At 45.3% G+C, this 17,632-nt stretch overlaps 1 protein-coding gene across 3 annotated transcripts in view; it reads right to left on the bottom strand.

Annotated features, from left to right (window-relative positions):
- Positions 1–12,323: 12,323 nt before the first annotated feature.
- The window catches only part of AFF1 (ALF transcription elongation factor 1), a 178,888-nt gene continuing 173,579 nt past the window's right edge, over positions 12,324–17,632 (bottom strand). For all 3 annotated transcript variants that reach the window (XM_006115336.4, XM_006115334.4, XM_006115335.4), the window contains one exon: positions 12,324–15,753. In XM_006115336.4, the coding sequence (XP_006115398.2) occupies positions 15,632–15,753 (122 nt within the window). In that variant the 3' untranslated portion in view covers positions 12,324–15,631. The remainder of the gene's footprint in view (positions 15,754–17,632) is intronic.

Below are 17,632 nucleotides of genomic sequence, written 5' to 3'. Positions count from 1 at the left end.
AATGTTACAGAGATTTATCCACATTGTCCTCCTTTTGACCTCTCAAGAACAATTCTTGAGTGGTCAACATTTAAATTTTATGGATCTGTTTTAAAGCTACATCCTGGGTCATGATCTCAATCCATGGTTTCAATTTAAAATACATTTGTTTCATCCAAAAGCACATGAAGAGCATTAGAGCCAGCATAAGGGCCAAGATTATTACTAAAATAATAATGGGATGGAAGGTTATATTCAAAAATTCTGACCAGTTAGGGGACCAACCTTTAAACACATCATACCAATGATGAATACTTAATTATTTTGCCTGGTCAGCCACCTTAAGTATTTCATCTCCCTCATGGAGGCTGGCCAAACTTCTGGTTTGGATTGTCCTTCAAGTGGTTTTTGTTAATTTACTAATTTGTTCATTATTATAAGTCTACCCATATAGGCCTGTCCAATTAATACACAAAGAGAAATCAGGATTGAGGTCCATCAGATCTGAGGTTTCTATATGAATTTGTTTTTCTTTGTGTATTGGGAAATAGTAAACCAGTTTAGAAGTCTGGAGACTTACCCCAAAAATATTCTCACTGGAGACCTCCCGGGGTTACACAAGTATGGGTTTATTTCCACTAGGTAAAACTAAAGAGGAGAAAGCAGCCACCAAAGGTTTAAGCTAAAGAAGCTAGATCTCTCCGCACACAGAGGCAAGCAAGCAAGCATACACCCCTCCATTCATTCACACCCATTCATTTCTGCCCTCAGGCACTCACACACTTACACAGACATATAGGTTGCAGAAGGAGCATGTGGATTCTGGAGGGTCTGTCTGCTCATCATGGCTGGGGAAGCTGGTCAGGTGGAGAGAAGCTTCTCAGGAGCAGGGGAAGGAAAAATAGAGGGTCTCACATGCTTCTTCTCTTGCTATAGTGTCTGAATGGCTCCTGTGACTCATTCACCTCGTAATCAGGGAGCATGCCCAGACTTCCCTTTATCCAGCAGGAAGCATGCCCAGACTGTGATGACTCATTGAAATGTGCTCCATTGTTCCAAGCCTTCTTCAAACACTCTTTCTCCATTCACTCAGGGGAGAATGCAGCTTAAAGAAAGTTACAAGCAAGCTGGCTGAGAGTTACAAAGATCACAAAATTGCAGCTTACAGTACATTTCTGAGAGTTACACAGAGTTTGACACAGATCACAATAGATTGCAGTTTTAGACCTTACAGTTTGGTGTAGCCTTAGAATATCCCTGTATATAAATCAAGTAAGCTCAGGCAAAGGCTTTTTTATGCAACAGAGACATTACACTTTTGGACTGGGGATTGAATGAAACTTGTTTTGCCATGTTTCAGGCTAAAATCCCACAACACACACAATTTCTTCCATTAAAATACATCTTGGGGTGGAATTATCCATTTAATCCCAAAAACATGTAGCTAATGATCTGCTCTGGAGGGAGCATGGTTCCTCCAAGATAGGAGGAGCGGGGCATCCCTTTACTATTCATGTAAGTCCCAGCTAGCCTGGGAAGCCAAATATGTTTTCCTTGAATTACTGGCAGTGCTGAGAATGGCCAAATCAACATAATTGCATCCTGGGTGCTCAGCACCTGGACAGAAATGCTCCTGCTCAGTTGCTGTACATTAAGGAAATAATGTGACAGTACCATCCAGCAAGGGATGGCACAAATAAGTTACTTTGATGTTGTGTCAATAGAGGGGCCCCTCTAGCCCTCCCGAGCCCTCACAAAATCCATTTCCCTCTCCATTAGCACCACAGAGCCAGGGCCGTTTTACCTGCAATGGCTCTCATTGTGGCATATTCTGCCCAGAAGGGTGGTTTGTGTGTTGCCAGGTATCGCAGTGTAAATCTACAGTACCTATACTTGTTTGAACCAACTGAGCAATTTGATGTTCTTGCCCTTCGGTTATTGAATAGTGAAGGGTTTCAATGGCACTAAATTTGTTTCTTAGTACTTCAAGGTCTATGGAGTTCAGGACACCGGTCCCGGTTCCTATCCCCCCAAAACAGTGGCCACTATACTCTGAGTCTTTCTTGGAATATGTTCTTGCAATAATGACTGATACCATGCATCAAATATGAGGGAACTGTATGGGGCACACTCAGGCTTAACCCAAGCCAGGTCATTCTTATCGTGATATGTAGAGTACAGATCATGGGGGGGAGGGGGCCACTTGCACCTGAATACAGGGTTGCCTTCGGAGTAAGTGGGGAAATTTCACAGTCTCTGGATCTGGGCCATTTATAATCCAAAAGGTTGCAGTCCCAACAAACATTGTTTCATTCTCCCAAATTGTTGTTTTTCTAGTCTTTGTCAGCTCCGGTTTAAAAGGGGGGGGTAGTAATTTTTTCAATTAAAGTTGCGTTAGCATGTCGGGTTTAGCTACGCTTTCCATGGCAGCGACTCTGTTTATCAAGATGAGAGTCCAGCACTGATCCATGTGAATATGTGAGATTTCCTCCAAGCACTTTCCCTGACAGGGAAAGGGCATGTGGGTGCTTTGGATTGTTGGGGGCGGGGGCGGGGGGGGGGGAGCTGGCCCTGTCGGGTTCAAAAGATTGTACCGCCTAGATGGCGGCATGCCCTCTCACCCGGGTCAAAATTTAATTCTTTAATTTCCTGGCTTCGTAGGCTACCGGCACCAGTTTGCCTACCCCAGTCTTTTGAAGTAGAGTAGCTGCTAATGCCAGATCGTTAGCTGCTAGTCTGATTACAAACGGCTGGGACTCATTCGCCAGCCGTCATGGCTTTTTGTTTAAGCACCGGCAAAGCCTCATCTCGAGCTGATGCCCACTCCTGATGTGCCTTCTCTTGAGCAGCTTCCATAAGGGCAAAGTGATTTCAGTATATTTGTAAAGATAGGGTCATAAGAAATTAAATCTTTCATTGGTCTGTTTGCCTCCCTTCTCTTCCTATAACAATGCCCGAATAAGTCTTTTGAGAGTGGGCTTTTTCTAGTTTCACCATAAAATCGTTTTCTTGGCTCAGAGCCAAAACCGTCTTAGCTAATTGTTGTACCCGTGCCTCAGTTTCCCCCAAAACTAAATAGCGTCTACATAACAGAACACAAGGGGTCCATCTTGTGGACTGATATGGTCTAACACATGGGTTCCCAAACGGGGGGGCATGCCCCATGGGAGTGTGTGAAGAACTTCGGGGAGGGGGGGCGCGAGGCAATCCAGCCACAACACAGACGTGAATCCCCAACTTTTGGTGCTAGTTTTTTTTGGGGGGGGGGGGGCGTGAGGCTTTCTCAAAATTCAAAAAGTGGGTGTGAGGTCGAAAAGTTTGGGAACAACTGCTAGCCTATCAATAACATGTTTGTCGGCTAGTGCTGGACTATTATGGAAGTCTTGGGGAAACGTTGGAATGTCCATTGTTGTTGATTTACAGTGAAACAAATCTGTCCTGTGAGACTGGGTGCAATGGGATGGCAAAGAAACAATTAACCAGCACCTTTTGAATTACTATCATATCGGCTACAATAGAGGGCCACAGAGATTTTTGCCTTTATTAATATGCCTGTAGTCAATGAAAGGATTGATTGGCTGCCTTGAGAACTGTCATAGAGGCGAGTTAAAAGCGGAATGACTGACGTACCAACGACGTTCCAAGGGAGAGATTTCTACAAATACATTGCTTACCAACAATTCAAGATGGTGAGCCCTAGCAACAATGATTTCAGCATTAGATCAAGGATTTTGGCTTTGACCTCCAAGTTTCATACTTTTGCATAACAATTCATCCTGCCCACAGGCACTTTCTACGATTCATGGTTGGCCAGCACCGTTACCAATACCAAGTGCTCCCTTTCAGCCCCCAAAACTCTAGCCATACCTGCAGAGGACTTAAAATCCTCTAGGGATGGAAATTCCACCCCCTCCCTAGTAACCCATTCCAGTGCTTCTCCACCCGCCTAGTAAATTGTTTTTTTCTAATATCCAACGGAGACTTCGCCCACTGTAACTTGAGACCATTGCTCCTTATTTTACCATCTGTCACTACTGTGACCAGCCTGTCTCTAGCCTCGTCTCTTCTGCAGACCCAAATTACTCAGTCTCTCCTCATGGTCATGTGCGCTAGCCTCCTAATCGTTTTGGTTGCTCTGATTTCTTTGGGCCCAATCCTGTAATCTGGCTAGGTCACTCTGGACCCTATCCCTGCCCTCCAGCATAATCTACCTTTCCCCCTATCTTAGTGTCATCCACAAAATTGCTGAAGGTGCAACTCATGCCCTCATCCACATCATTAATAAATATGTTGAACAAAACTTGTCCTAGAACCGACATTTGGGGCACACCGCTAGAAAGTGATAGAGAGGCTTTGATCACTACCGGCTCAGTCTGACCGGCTAGCCAGCTTTCTAGCCATCTGTAAGTGGCATCGCCGCATAGCCCCTTGCTCAGCTAGTCCAACCCCCTCTCCCTTGCTCTGTGCCACCTACACCTGAATCCTTTGCTCTGAAGGGTCTTCGGCCCAATTTCCTCCTGCAAGAACCCCTCTCATGGGTCCCAGCCCAGGGCCATAAGGACCAATACCCATTCAGTTTGGTCCGACTGGTGGGCATCCGGCCACAACGCACTAGTACTCAGGCTATTAATTCAGGCGCCCTGGCCTGTTCTACTTACTACCCCCTTCAGAGCCAGGCGACTCCTCTCTAGGCTTCTCCGTCGCCTCCGTATCCCTGGCCTAACCTAGACTCCATCCTCTGCCGCCTCCTCACTCCACTGCTCCCTGTTTTATTCTTCTGGCATCCTCCTCCCCTCTGTCCTCACATGACCCCCCCCCCACACACCGCCCGCTAGCTCCACTCCAGGCCCTGCTGCACATTCCCCGCCGCTGCCAGCCGCTTCGCCACCAAGCAAGCAGCACAGGTGGGTTGTTTTACCCCCGATTCCCCATGCAGGACAGGGGCCTGTGTGCAGAGTGGGAACCACGCTGCTGGCGTGGGGGTTCAGCTGCCCCATCACAGTTTCTTTTAAAAGTCCTCCGCTATGTCCGATTCTTCCCTCATGGGTATGCTAGAGAAGAAATCCGCATTCCCGTGTGCTCGGTTGGCCACTTAGAAACAGTACCGTTGTAGTGACAGGTACCAGCTTAGGATCCGAGCATTCGTATCTTTCATTGTCTGCATCCACTGGAGGAGTGTATGTGGTCAGTGCCCACTCGGAAGTTGACTCCTATGCGATAATAGCGCAACGTATCAACTGCCCATTATATGGCTAACACCTCCTTATCAATGGTGATATACTTTATGACCGCTATCAGGGACTGGGTGTTCCTGCACCCCCTCCTCTTGGGATAGAACAGCTCCAGCCCTACTTCTGACGCATCGGTGTATAAGGTGACGATTTTGTTGAAAGTACGTTGGGGCAGCTAGTGCGTTAAGGTCTTAAATGCTTGCTTGCATTCTGAGTCCCACTATACTTTTGGGGGACGGAGGGGCTGCGTTATGGCTTAGGACTGTTAACGGGGTAGCTAAGATTGCAAAGTTGGGCAGAAACCGTCTATAGTATCTCATGAGTCTCAGGAATTGGCGCACCTGCCTTTTAGTCTTGGGGGGCAGAGCTCTCACCTAAGGCCTCAACCTTGGCCACCACTGGTTTCAGTTGGCCATTACCAACTATGGCATTCCCCAAAGTGGCATTTTCCCAGGTTTGCTGTAAGTCCAGTTTCCCTCAGTGACGTCGGCTGTGCTGGAGATGTTCGTCCCAGGAGGCACTGTATATTACTATATTGGCTGTATAGGTGGTGCATATTGCCCATGTTGGCGTAATATTTTTGTCCATCAACCGCTGGAAGTTCGCCGTGGCGCCGTGAAGTCCAAGGGCATGTTGACAAAGTGATATAGCACAAACGGTGTTGAGAAAGCTGTCTTCTCTAGGGATGTCGGGGTAAGCGGTATTGGCCAATATCCGTGAGTCAAGTCGATGGAAGATATGTATTGAGCGGTTCCTAAGCATTCTAGTAATTCATCCACGTGCAGCATGAGGTAAGCAGCTAATCTTGATATTGCGTTGATCTTTCTAAAATCAATGCACAACCGAGTTGAGCCATTGGGCTTGGGGACTAAATCTATGGGGCTCCGCCCTTCACGTCAAGACGCCTCTATCAAACACCCCCCCTCCCCCCGGACTTCCTTGGCCATGGTGTCCCACAACTCGGGAGCGGCCATACAAGGTCCCGTACCTTCTTACCGATTTCTGTAGTCATATGGTGGGATATAACAGTTGTTTGCCCTGGCTGGTCCGTCAATACCTGGGGGAACTTCTTCAGGAGTTCCATAAAGTCCTCCCGCTGCATCCCAGATTACAGCTTGGGCAGGAGTTAAGTCAGGATTTTAGTTCCATCCCCGGCCCAAGGTCCCAATGCTGACTCAAGCGATCCGGGGGGGGGGGGGGGGGGGGGGGTTAATCGGTAATCCATGCTTTCAACAAATTGCCATGCTAGATTATAAGATTCTTTCACTTCCCCGATATTTTTATTTCATACTCGAGCGGCCCAACTCGGAGGACTACTTCAAAGGGGCCTTGCCATTTGGCTAATAACATGGAGTCTTGCTCAGGCAACAACTTTAGGACGCTATCCCCTGGGTCAAATGTCCTCAACCATGCTCCTTGGTTATAATGCTTGGTTTTCTTTTCCTGCACGCCCTATTGTAACTTTAAAATATATTACACGATCCCCTGAATCCTGGTATTCTGCTCCTCCCAGGACTCTTTGATTATAGCTAGGCTTCCGTGGGGGTTGTCGCCCATATAGGCGGTCGACTGGTGAAAAGCCCGTGGAGGCTTGGGGCACCTCTCCTATCGCGAAGAGGACCACTTGCAATTCCACTCCCTAGGATCCTCGTCAATACATTTCTTTACCATCCCTTTCACAGTCCTATTGAACCTTTCTACCCGTCAGTTTGCGGGTGGGACAACTTCGATGTTACATTGGTGCCCTGATCTGTGATTATTTCTCGGGGCAGTCCTACCCTTGAAAAGATTTTTACTAGCTCCACCTGCGAGGGTGGGTGCTGTCGTATGGCGAAGGGGTACCTGGTCATGTAATCCATTACTGTGGTCCCCTAGGCTGGGGAATTAGGCTGGGGAATTGATGTGTACCTGCCAAGGGATCGGGGCTGGCTCCTGTGAGAACTGCAAGACACCAGTCCTCCAGCTATCAAGTCTGCCACCTGCCCTGGGCTACACCCCCTCAGATCTAAGCAACTCCTCTCTGTGTCTCTCCTTCACCACAGTGGCCCTGGCCTGACCGTCTAATTCTAGCTGCTCCTTGTTTCATTCTTCCCACTGGGTGTCCTCCTTCTTGGCCCCTCTCCTCCATCCTAATGTGACCCCCCCCCCTTATCTTTATGACGGGACTTGTCCTTGCCCAACTGTCATGCAGGCCTAGCCAGGGGTGGGGGCTATGAACAGTGCTGCGCTATTGATGCCGGCAGTGCGCTGTACATCAAGACAAGCGGACCCAGTGCTGAGTCTGACTGCTGACCCAGCAGAGCTAGTGCCGACTCCATTAACAGTACCTTGAGACCAATACTGCACTTTTTAATGGGTCTGGGAAGGAAGGACCGGCAAATGCCACAGTTGTCCTTTCCCCAGGCAATGTAAATAGGCAGCATCTGGGGGGGGGCTAACTGGCGTGGGGCTGTGAGAAGTAGTGCAGACTTTGAAGCCGGGGGAGTGGGTATGCCCAGTCCCCCAGGCTGAGTCTTTCACAGCTATTCTACAATTTGTTAATAGGGAACTTGAATGCAAAGGGAGTTCTTGCCACAGCAGAGGCTGGCGCATGCTGTGTCAAGCACCCGCATTGGTGGTAAGACGGAACTGAAGCGGGAGCAGGGGGCACCCTATATAGTGGTGTGTAGATGGCCCACTGCAGGGGGGCACTGGGGACCCCAGCGCTTATGGGTACTGCTTAGGGAAAAACGTCTGGCACTGATGTATTTGGCAGGTGCACTCACCTAATGGTGAATGGATAGCAGCAATAATTAAAAGAAGATATTTCTGGCGCCTCAAGTAAGCTGCTACCGCTGACATACACTTTTGTGAAGATTCTTGGGGGTTGTAGCCAGCCCAAAGGGGAGGACCATAAACTGATGATAGTTCACACCTACCATTAATGTGAAAGTATGCATTCTTGAGGCTGGATCCGGGTCAAAGATAATGGAAACCAGGGCTACTATGCAGCACTTGAGCCTCACTAGGTAGCAGTTGAGTTCTCACAAATCTAGAAGAGGACCCAGCCCACCTCTCCTCTGGTTTTTGAGGTTGAAAAATAACGTGATTAAATGCCCCAATTTCTTTACTGGGGGTGGCACCGCCACTGCTCCCACCTGAAACAACTCCCCTGCCTCACTGGGGAGGGGGTGATCTTTGAAGAGGGATGGGAACGTAGAATAGGAAGAGAACTGGAGGATATAGCTGTACCGTACCCTGAAGGACCCGGCTAGCCACAGAGCTGGTTCTCCAGGCTGGGAGGAAGAGTGAAGTTGGGGCAAAGTAAATCATGAAAGCAACCCCAGGCACGCCTTCAGAAGGGGTGTTTGTCAGTGGGCTTAGCTGGGCTGGAGGAGGGCTGAGAGTGAGATTGAGACTAATGGCTCAGTTTCCTGAAGAAGGCCTGAGGTTTCCCTGGAGTTGAGTCCTTCCAGCCTGGGCTGACCTCTTCAACTGGAACAGGAGGTGCTTGAATTTCTTCCTTTTTGGCCCCAGCACATACAATCCCAAGGGATTCAGGATGGTTTGTGATCTTTAAACGTGTGCAATTTTGTGTCCGTTTGTCCGACAAATCGGATGGCTCCATTGAATGGCAAATCCTGGGTGGAATGGCTTCTAGAGGAAGCCACAAAAGGATCAGTGCCACCCTTCTCATGGAAACTGAGGCTGTCATGGATCATGCTGTGACATCTGTTACATCAGCAGTCACCTGTAGCCCTGATGGTCGAGGCTACCTAATCAGCAAGCACCCTGAACTCGTCATTCTTAGGGGCTTCTGCCAGTGCAGACTCAAATTTGAACACTGCCTGCCTCATATTTAAGTTGTACAAGGGCCTGGTGGGTTTTTCCCACCCAGGGTTGAAAGCTCACTGAGGAATAAAACTTAAAGATTCAAAATAATTGGATCTTATTTGTATTATTTTTCGGGGGGGGGGGGGGGGGGGGGACAGAATAAATCCTGTCCCCACCAGTGGTATATTGCTTCTACCACCAAGGAGTTGTTGGGCACAGGGTGAGTTTACAGATGCTCATGCTACGTTGCAGGGACAAAATATTTCCAAGCTGCTCTTTTTGCAAAGGGTTGGGGCGGGGGAAGTTTACCACAGAACCTTGGCAATGCTGGCATGCATTGGGTCTGCTCGCGGGCCCTGAACAAGGAATCTGAGGCTTCCTCCATTTCTCAGACTGTTGGTCCAGGCTATCAGCCACCTGTGTCACAAAGTTCTGGGCTGCGTCTAGCCTGGCATGATTTTACGGAAATACTTTTAACGGAAAAGTTTTCTGTTGAAAGTATTTGCGCAAGAGAGCGTCTATACTGCGCAAAAGCATCCGTGCCAGTGTAGACGCTCTCTTGTGCAAGAAAGCGCCGAAGGCCATTTTAACCATCGGGCTGGCACAAGAAATTAACTTGGCTGTCTACACTGGCCCTCTTGTGCAAGAATACAAGCAGCACTGATTTTGTACAGTACAAACTCAGTGTTCTTGTGCAAATACCCACGGCGAGTGTAGACAGGCAGCAAGATTTTTGCACAAAAGCTTGCCAGTCTAGATGCAGCCCCGGTGTGCTCTATCATCATTCCAAGGGAACCACTGAAGGGGGGGGAGGGTGCCACACTGGCCTCATCCAGAGTCAAGGCTTTAGCTGAGTGCTCATCCTCCATTGCCCGGGCTGGTCACTCAACTCCTCCACCTGAGGGGATAGCTGGCCTGATGGCCTCTGGTGCCTGTGGCTGGGGGCACAGTTGGCCACTGAGCATAGTTTCTGGGGCTGTACCAGGAAGCCTCAGCAAGTCCATTGGGCACCACTGAGCAGGCCAGGATGCCTGGGGCAGGCTGTAAAGCTGCCTGAAGTACTCACTGGGGCAACATGGGATATGGTGCTGACAATTGTGCTGGGGGAAGCAAGAAGAATTCCAATGCAGCATGGATGGCGTGGACATAGGCCGGATGCTTATGATGGGAGGGAAAGCTTCAATAGCTCTGGTATCAGGAGCCACCTGACAATACCCATGACCATGGAGAACACCCAGACTGGCTGTCAGTAGACCACAGGTGATCTTGAGACCTGCTCTGGTGTGAATGATTGGTGCTGAGAAATTAGCAAGACCTGTAGATCCCCATTGCGAGAAACTCAGTGCCAGTGAGTAATGGTGGAATGGAGAGCAGTGCTGAGTGTGTATCTCAAACAATGACCCACACTCACAGCACAACCCAGCTCTAGTATACCTGGCTGCCAGAAGGTTCGTGCATCTAGAGGGCTGGTGACACTTAGGACAAAGTGTCTGACTCCAGTCTCTCTCACTGACTGTGCAGGGCTACGTGAGGCTTTCCTGTCCAGCTGAGTGGGTGATAGTGGTTTCCCTCTTTGCCAAGGTCTGGGCGGTGCCGGAGTTGGTGGCACTTGTAGATACATCTCGTTAATCTCTGTATTACTCATTTTCTCATTAAAATTTTTATTTTAACTTTGTATCAAGTCCTTTAAGCATTGTAGTAAGGCTTTAGTTTTGTTGTATTAAGTCCTTTTATATAGAATGTTTGTATACTTTATCTTGCAGACTTTGTACCCCCCTTTTGCTTAATTGATTGCCCTGTTGAGTGAATGGATAAGGCAAGGGTGTCCTACCTGTGGCTCCAGAGCCACATGTGGCTCTTCAGAAGTTAATATGCGGCTCCTTACATAGGTACAAAATCCAGGGCTGGAACTACAGGTGCCAACTTGGCTGGAGGGTGCTCACTGTTCAACCCCCCAGCTCTGCCCTAGGTGATGTCCCCATTCACCCTTCCCCCTAGGATTCTACCACTTCCTACACTCTCCACTGTGTTTGTCACACCCATTCTTAGTGTCCCACTAAGAACGAGCTGACCACAGTGGGCAGGAGGAAAAAGAAAAGGCGGCACTGACCGGTGGGGCTGCCAGTGGGCGGGATGTGCTGAGAGTGGTGGTGGGGAGATGGACCAGGGTTGGTGATATCGAGCTGTTGCTCTTTTGGCAATTCTGCATTGGTCAATTCTCTGGTTTAGGTGACAACCTCTGGGATAAAGCATGGAAAGATAAGCATCTCTGGGCACTTGCAAAGGTTGGAGAGGGGATGGAAGCTAGATCCAAGAACAACGGGACCTGTGAAGGAAGAAGACTGGACATATGGAAACCTTGGGGGTCAGCAGCAAGTGCCTGCTTTTGGAAGCACCCTCTTTGAAGGAGAATGTGGCAGCATTGAGACACCACTCAAAAGAAGGTGCCACTGCATGTGCATACGATGACTCTCACAGATGATGCCTATGTAGGTGATGACTAACTGGTAGAGATCTGCAGGAAAGGGAAGACACTATAAATCGAAAACATCTTGCAGAGTACCCTGGGTTTTTGTCCTGTCAACATGGGAGCAAGCACTGATGTCCTGCACCACCTGTAACCCCTTATAAGCTTACAAGCTTGCCATCTTAGAAATAGTTTGATTATGACATATCATGACTATGTAGCAAATCTAAACACTGACAAGAACCAGACATGTACCATTAATTTACCTTCCCTGCCAAAAAAAAATGTAGACATTTTGTGGGTTTCATTTTTGTTTTTGCTTGTTTAACAAGGTCAGACAACATTGCTGCATTGTTACTAAACGGGAGAAGGAAAAAAATCTGGTACCTTTACAAGACAGATCCATACAAAAACTAATTGCAATGTGATACAATCAGTATTCACATAGTTCATAGCATCTGGAAAGCCAATAATACATGGAAGCTTTTTCAGAAATTCTGTTGCTGGCCCAAGAATACTATTGATTTGTGTCAGTGATGATTATTAAAAGTGTAATGGATATGAAGTAAAGGTTGCCAATAAGATATTGTAGTGTTTGGAAAAAGGGATGGGACTAAGCGATAATATTCACAGCCATACACACACACACACAAAAAAATTGTTCTCCAAAAGAGAATGGGAGAACAGAAAGAAATACAGCCTTATCTATAAGATGAAGCAAACTAAAAAAATATTGAAGAACATCAAACAGCAACTTCACGTACAGCACGTAATACTAAAAAATAATTTAGAAACAACACTGCCATGCTGAGAACTTGAGACTTCCACAGAAACTCAATGAACAGGTTACTTTGTTTATTTTGTTTCTCTACGTGAACAAATCAATCAGTTTAGAAATTCCATCACACACAAGGCAGAAAAGATTATTTACAGGAGACAAACCCCAAAATAAATTTAAATGCATAGATTTATATCTGGAACCAAGGATGGGAGAAGGGGATGGGACAAGAATAGAACAAACAAAATCAAAAAAGATATTTATCTTTTTAAACAATATTGCAGTCTAACTCTGACTTTGTTACAGAAGAGCTGCATGCCTCCAGTGTGAATGGGGCTTTCAAACTTTAAATATTGGCATCTTAGATATAGAATATTTGATAATTTACATTCATTAATTACTTCTAAATAAATATTGCATGGGAAAGCTGCTACTTTATGATTGCAGACCCCTTCGTTCTTCCCAAGACTAAATATTATTACCACCTTTTTTGCAATGGTAAATACTATTTCATTTTTTTTTCTTGTTCCTGCCAAAGGCCCAGGCCCAACTGAAATCAATGGCCCACTTTCCCTTTGGCTCTAGGCTAAAGATGGGCAGCATTTATTCCTAATTAATAATGTTTATAAAGTTCCCTCAAAGGGAAAAAAATAGAACATAGGTTTGTGATTTGTAGTTTGCTGTAGCTGCTATTCACTGACTACTTTCCACTCATGTGGAAAGCTCACTATATGTGGCTGTATGGGCCTGATCTTGCGCCTGCTGAAATAAACGAGAAGTTTGCTGCCAGTTTCACTGGGAGCAGGACTGAACCTTACATATCAAATTTTACAAGAGGGTTGGATTTTGCATTATTTTTGAATTGTTCATAAATAATCCTGTAAGGCAGCAACTGTCAGCGGTTCCTCTGGATTAAGTAGACAAAGCCTTTGTCCTCCCATTCCCTTTAGCTAGCTTTGTTGACGGAATAGCACTATCCAGCTAATAAATTGTTCACAGGTGGCCGTAGGCAAGTCCCTTGGAATCTGGGGTCCATGATCAAAGGTAGAGCAGTAAGTCAGAAACAAAATAGCATGCCTCAGCACAAAATACACAATGAAAGTCCTGGTTCCTATTGGTCTGGTCCATCTTGTTTAGGAGGAAGAATGTCTGTGATGCAATGGAAGTGGTTGGATGGAAGGAAAAGGCCGTCTGAAGGGTTGAGCAAAATATGTACTTGTTTATCCCTAAGCGTCTCTAAGTTCCTACAGAGTCCAATACTGATTTTTTAAGTCAGGTGGTCCTTACTGTGACAAATAATAAGGCAAAAATAAGAAGAGGATTTCAATCAATCAGTCTGGAACTCCAGCTTGTTAGTCAATCAGGAAACAGACTTCAAAGTGTACAGAAAGGTCTTACTTTTCTGGGCCCTTCCCATGCTTCTTGAGAACAAAATTAATGTTAACAAACACCTTATATCAATCAGCTGAATCAGTTATATGTGAACTACACCTTAAATAAATTGGTAAGACATGAATAGGTTTCCCATGCAGAGGGGAACAGAGAATGGAATGTTCTTTTGCTTATTTCTCGATTAATGTAGGAACAGTTTTTTCTCAACAGTCTTCAAAGAGGCATGCTTTCCTTCCCCTATCTATATAGGAGCTTTCTTTGGTCTCCCTTTACAAGGGACTGTCCCAGACTTACATGGGTCAATGACACTGCTTTAAAAAGAAACAGTTTTGGAAATTTATTGAACACATAAATCCTTAATAGGCACCTTGGAAAAGGAGTATTGCTTCATTGCAGCACATGTATAGATCTGTTTCTATATGAACACAAAGTATGTGCAAAAGCTTTCTTTTACAAAGGGGAAAAGGGGCTAATTCACTGTAAACTTTTCCTTACTGTAAAATTGATATGTATAATTCATTTGGGACAATGTCCTATTCATCAGTCTTCCCAGCAATCTATCACATATAAATCAAGCGCTGGTGGAGAGGACTTGAGAGCTAAGGCACACCATTAGATATGAAGAGAGCAGAAAGCTTTCATTACAGAAAAGGCACTCTGCCGTCTATTGTGATATAAAAATATTGTGGCTGTATTCTTCAGTGTTACTGTCATCTATATGATTGTAATTAAAAAAAAACTTATGGCAAATAAGAGCTGCTTGTAAATCTTGCAAGAATAGATGAATATTCTAGTTTCTGTTCCTCTGAAGATAGATTTTGAATTTCTGGACAAATCCTATAGCTTTGCCATGAAATGGGAATATCTCCCTTATGAGGGTTACAACACTTTATTGCCAAGCCTGCTCTCAAATACGACATACAAAAAAATCAACTGGCCTGTGTGAGAATATTCAAGGACAAAATCTGACCCTTCATTTCCAGGTAGAGTGAAAGCCTTATGCAGAAGCAACTCCTCTTGATTTAAAGATCTGCAATTCAGCGTAATCTTCACACAATCACAATGAATCATTCCTGACTGTCCCTTACCTTCCCTCCTCTTCATACCCAGCCAGCAACAATCTGAAAGGATGTGCAGTGACAACTCCTTTCTTCCCTTTCAAAGAAACATAGCACTGGCCTTACATGCTCCTTACCTTTTCCACCCCAACTGCGTTAGACTTACGAGGTCCAAAATAAGCAATTGCCTCAGCTGACACTGTTTGAGAGGTAATGGCTTGAATTGTGTGTATGAGAATAAAGGAGGGAAAAAAAAACCCAAAACAATGATGATCTACTAAATGACCTTGCAGTGCACAAGGCAGTGGTTGCAATCAATTCTAAGAGTAGCAGTACAACGGTTAATGTATCAATGCAGTAGGGTATGGTTAGGAAGTGAGTGAGGGAGATTGCTTTGCTGTCTCTTGTTTAACATAATGCTGTTTGGTTCTGTTCAGGTCTTGTCTGACCTCCCAACTCTGAGGAAGAGCAACATACATCATGGACTGCAGCTGAGGCTTGCAAAAACACTTCTCTGAACTTTCTGATATATATGTGATTGCTGTGGCTTTTCAGATGCTACATAACTTTTGGAGGTGGATTTTCTTCCTGACAGCACTGGTTCACATGTGATTTTTGTCTTACTGGTTATTCATTACAGAAATGTTAATAGACCAACAACACACCAAACCTTTCAGACAGTACATTGCACTTTGTCCTTTTAAAGAGAGGCACCATCAAGTCTTAGGCCTCCCTTCCTCTCCAAGGTGTCCAAGGGCCACCCTAGAAACACAGTTCAAAAGTTCTCCAGTGTAGTCAGATCCTTTCCATCTTGTATTTTCCCTTCCAGGTGCTTTGTATCCAGTGATTCAGATTGTTTCTCAGTCTTCAAAAGTGCAAAAGAGTTCAAGGAATTAACCACCTTGAGCACCAGTTAAGGCATTTTTGTTTCCAGTTTCAGCCACTGTAATCCCTGCCTGGTATAGTGCACCAGATCAATCAAACCACTATTCAGTGCCAGAGTACACACTGCTGTACTGAGTTCGGCAAAGAATTCTAGAAAGAGAGTAGAGAGAAAGAAAAACGGTTAGTCAGATTTACGCAGAACCCCAGATTTACCAAGAAACATATCTGAAGGGAAGAGATGCTATGAGAAATAAAAAATATGTTGTAATAAGAGCATAAAATATTTATCATGCCATTAGAACGAGAAGCTTCATTACTGAACTGGTGTGTTAAGACAGGCATACAACACAACCAATTGTGTAAGAGCGGGCGCAGGATGCTGATGGGGTGTGGATCAGATAGAGGGTGCAGGAGCAGGTTCTGGGTGGGAGGGAAGGTGCAGGAGCAGGTTCTAAGGGCATTATCATGGTAAGTGTTAGCATTGCCACTGCTGAAGATTGCCGATTGCCTATCAGCCTATAGGCAACTTTAAACCCCAATAAACTAATCAAGCCTCTCCTCCTACACACATGGAAGAAAGAAAAAAAGATTGTAATGTTTATATTTAAATTCTTGAGTGGTGCTTAAATAAGATGGTGATATACTTATGTACAGTGAAACCTTTGTTATCTGTCACTCTGTTAACCAGAAAACTTTGTTAACCAGCATTGCCCCCAGCCACAATACTGTCACATCATCAGGCGCACAGGCCTGGCTTGGTTTACCATGATTAGAAGGGCTCGACAAATAACGCAATCTACTCGCCTGTGGCGAGTAGACTGCAACCCAGAAGAGCTGGGTTCGGGCGATCTGTGCATGTGCAGAACGATCTGGACAGCACGGCTGGTGAGCCCTGATGATTAGCTTAATATTTTTTTATTTATGAAATACTAATAATCTTTAACTCAAACAGAAATGTGAGACCAACTGCCTTACACTACAAAACTACAAATATTAAAAACTTGAGTTTTACTATTATTGTCCAGTGGTTTTTCCTAGGTTGACGGGACCCTCAGATAACCGGAATTTTTAGATAACTGGAATGCCCTAATCCCCGAATGTGCCAGATAACACAGGTTTTACTGTGCTTATATACACAGATCATGATATTGATTACCTTCTGAAACTCAATGCACACCTTAATGAATTTCCAAAGCAACTCTGTTCTGTTTTGATAGAATTATAATATGCATGTAAACCCACCTCACATTTTTAAGGCAGTTTTTCCTTCACCTTTAAAAATAGTGTGTTGCAGGAGAACATGGTAAAATAAAGAAATAAGACTCAAGAATCCTTTTCATTAATATTTCAAATACCTTTGCCTGTAATCTGACCTTTCTTTAAAAGTTTCATGGAGGTCTTTGACCACTCTCTTACTATAATCCCTTTGACTCCTCTCATCATGTTCATGAGACTAACTGTCCTATCAGCATTTTGAATTCTTCCCTCCATTATCAACTGTCACTTTTTTACTTTAAAAGCTCAAGGCTCACAGGATGGACTACAAAATGTCAGCTATGTGATTTTGCACTTACCCATAACCATTTCCAATTTGAGGACAATGGCCCATAGTGTACCAACAATTTTCTTGATGAGCTAGAATAACATTTTCTCAGCTCCCATTCCCTATCACATCTCCTCTACTTATGCTACATGGATGTCATCTTCATTATATGGACCCATGGGAAGGAGGCACTTGAAGAATTCTATCAGGATTTCAACAACTTCCACCCCACTGTGAAGCTTAGCCTGGAATAATCCACACAAGAGATCCACTTCCTGGACACTACAATACAAATAAACAATGGTCACATAAACACCACCCTATATAAGAAACCTACGGATCGCTATTCTTACCTATATGCCTCTAGCTTCCATCCAGGACACATCACATGATCTATTGATACAACAGTATCTTCTCCAATCCCTCAGACAAACACTTACAAGATCTTTATCAAGCATTCTAAAAACTTAAATACCCACCTAGGGA

This window comes from Pelodiscus sinensis, chromosome 5 (genome assembly GCF_049634645.1).
Source record: "Pelodiscus sinensis isolate JC-2024 chromosome 5, ASM4963464v1, whole genome shotgun sequence".
Lineage (NCBI taxonomy): Eukaryota > Metazoa > Chordata > Testudines > Trionychidae > Pelodiscus > Pelodiscus sinensis.
Note: the sequence above shows the minus strand (reverse complement) of the source record. Positions and strands in the feature narration are given on the sequence as shown.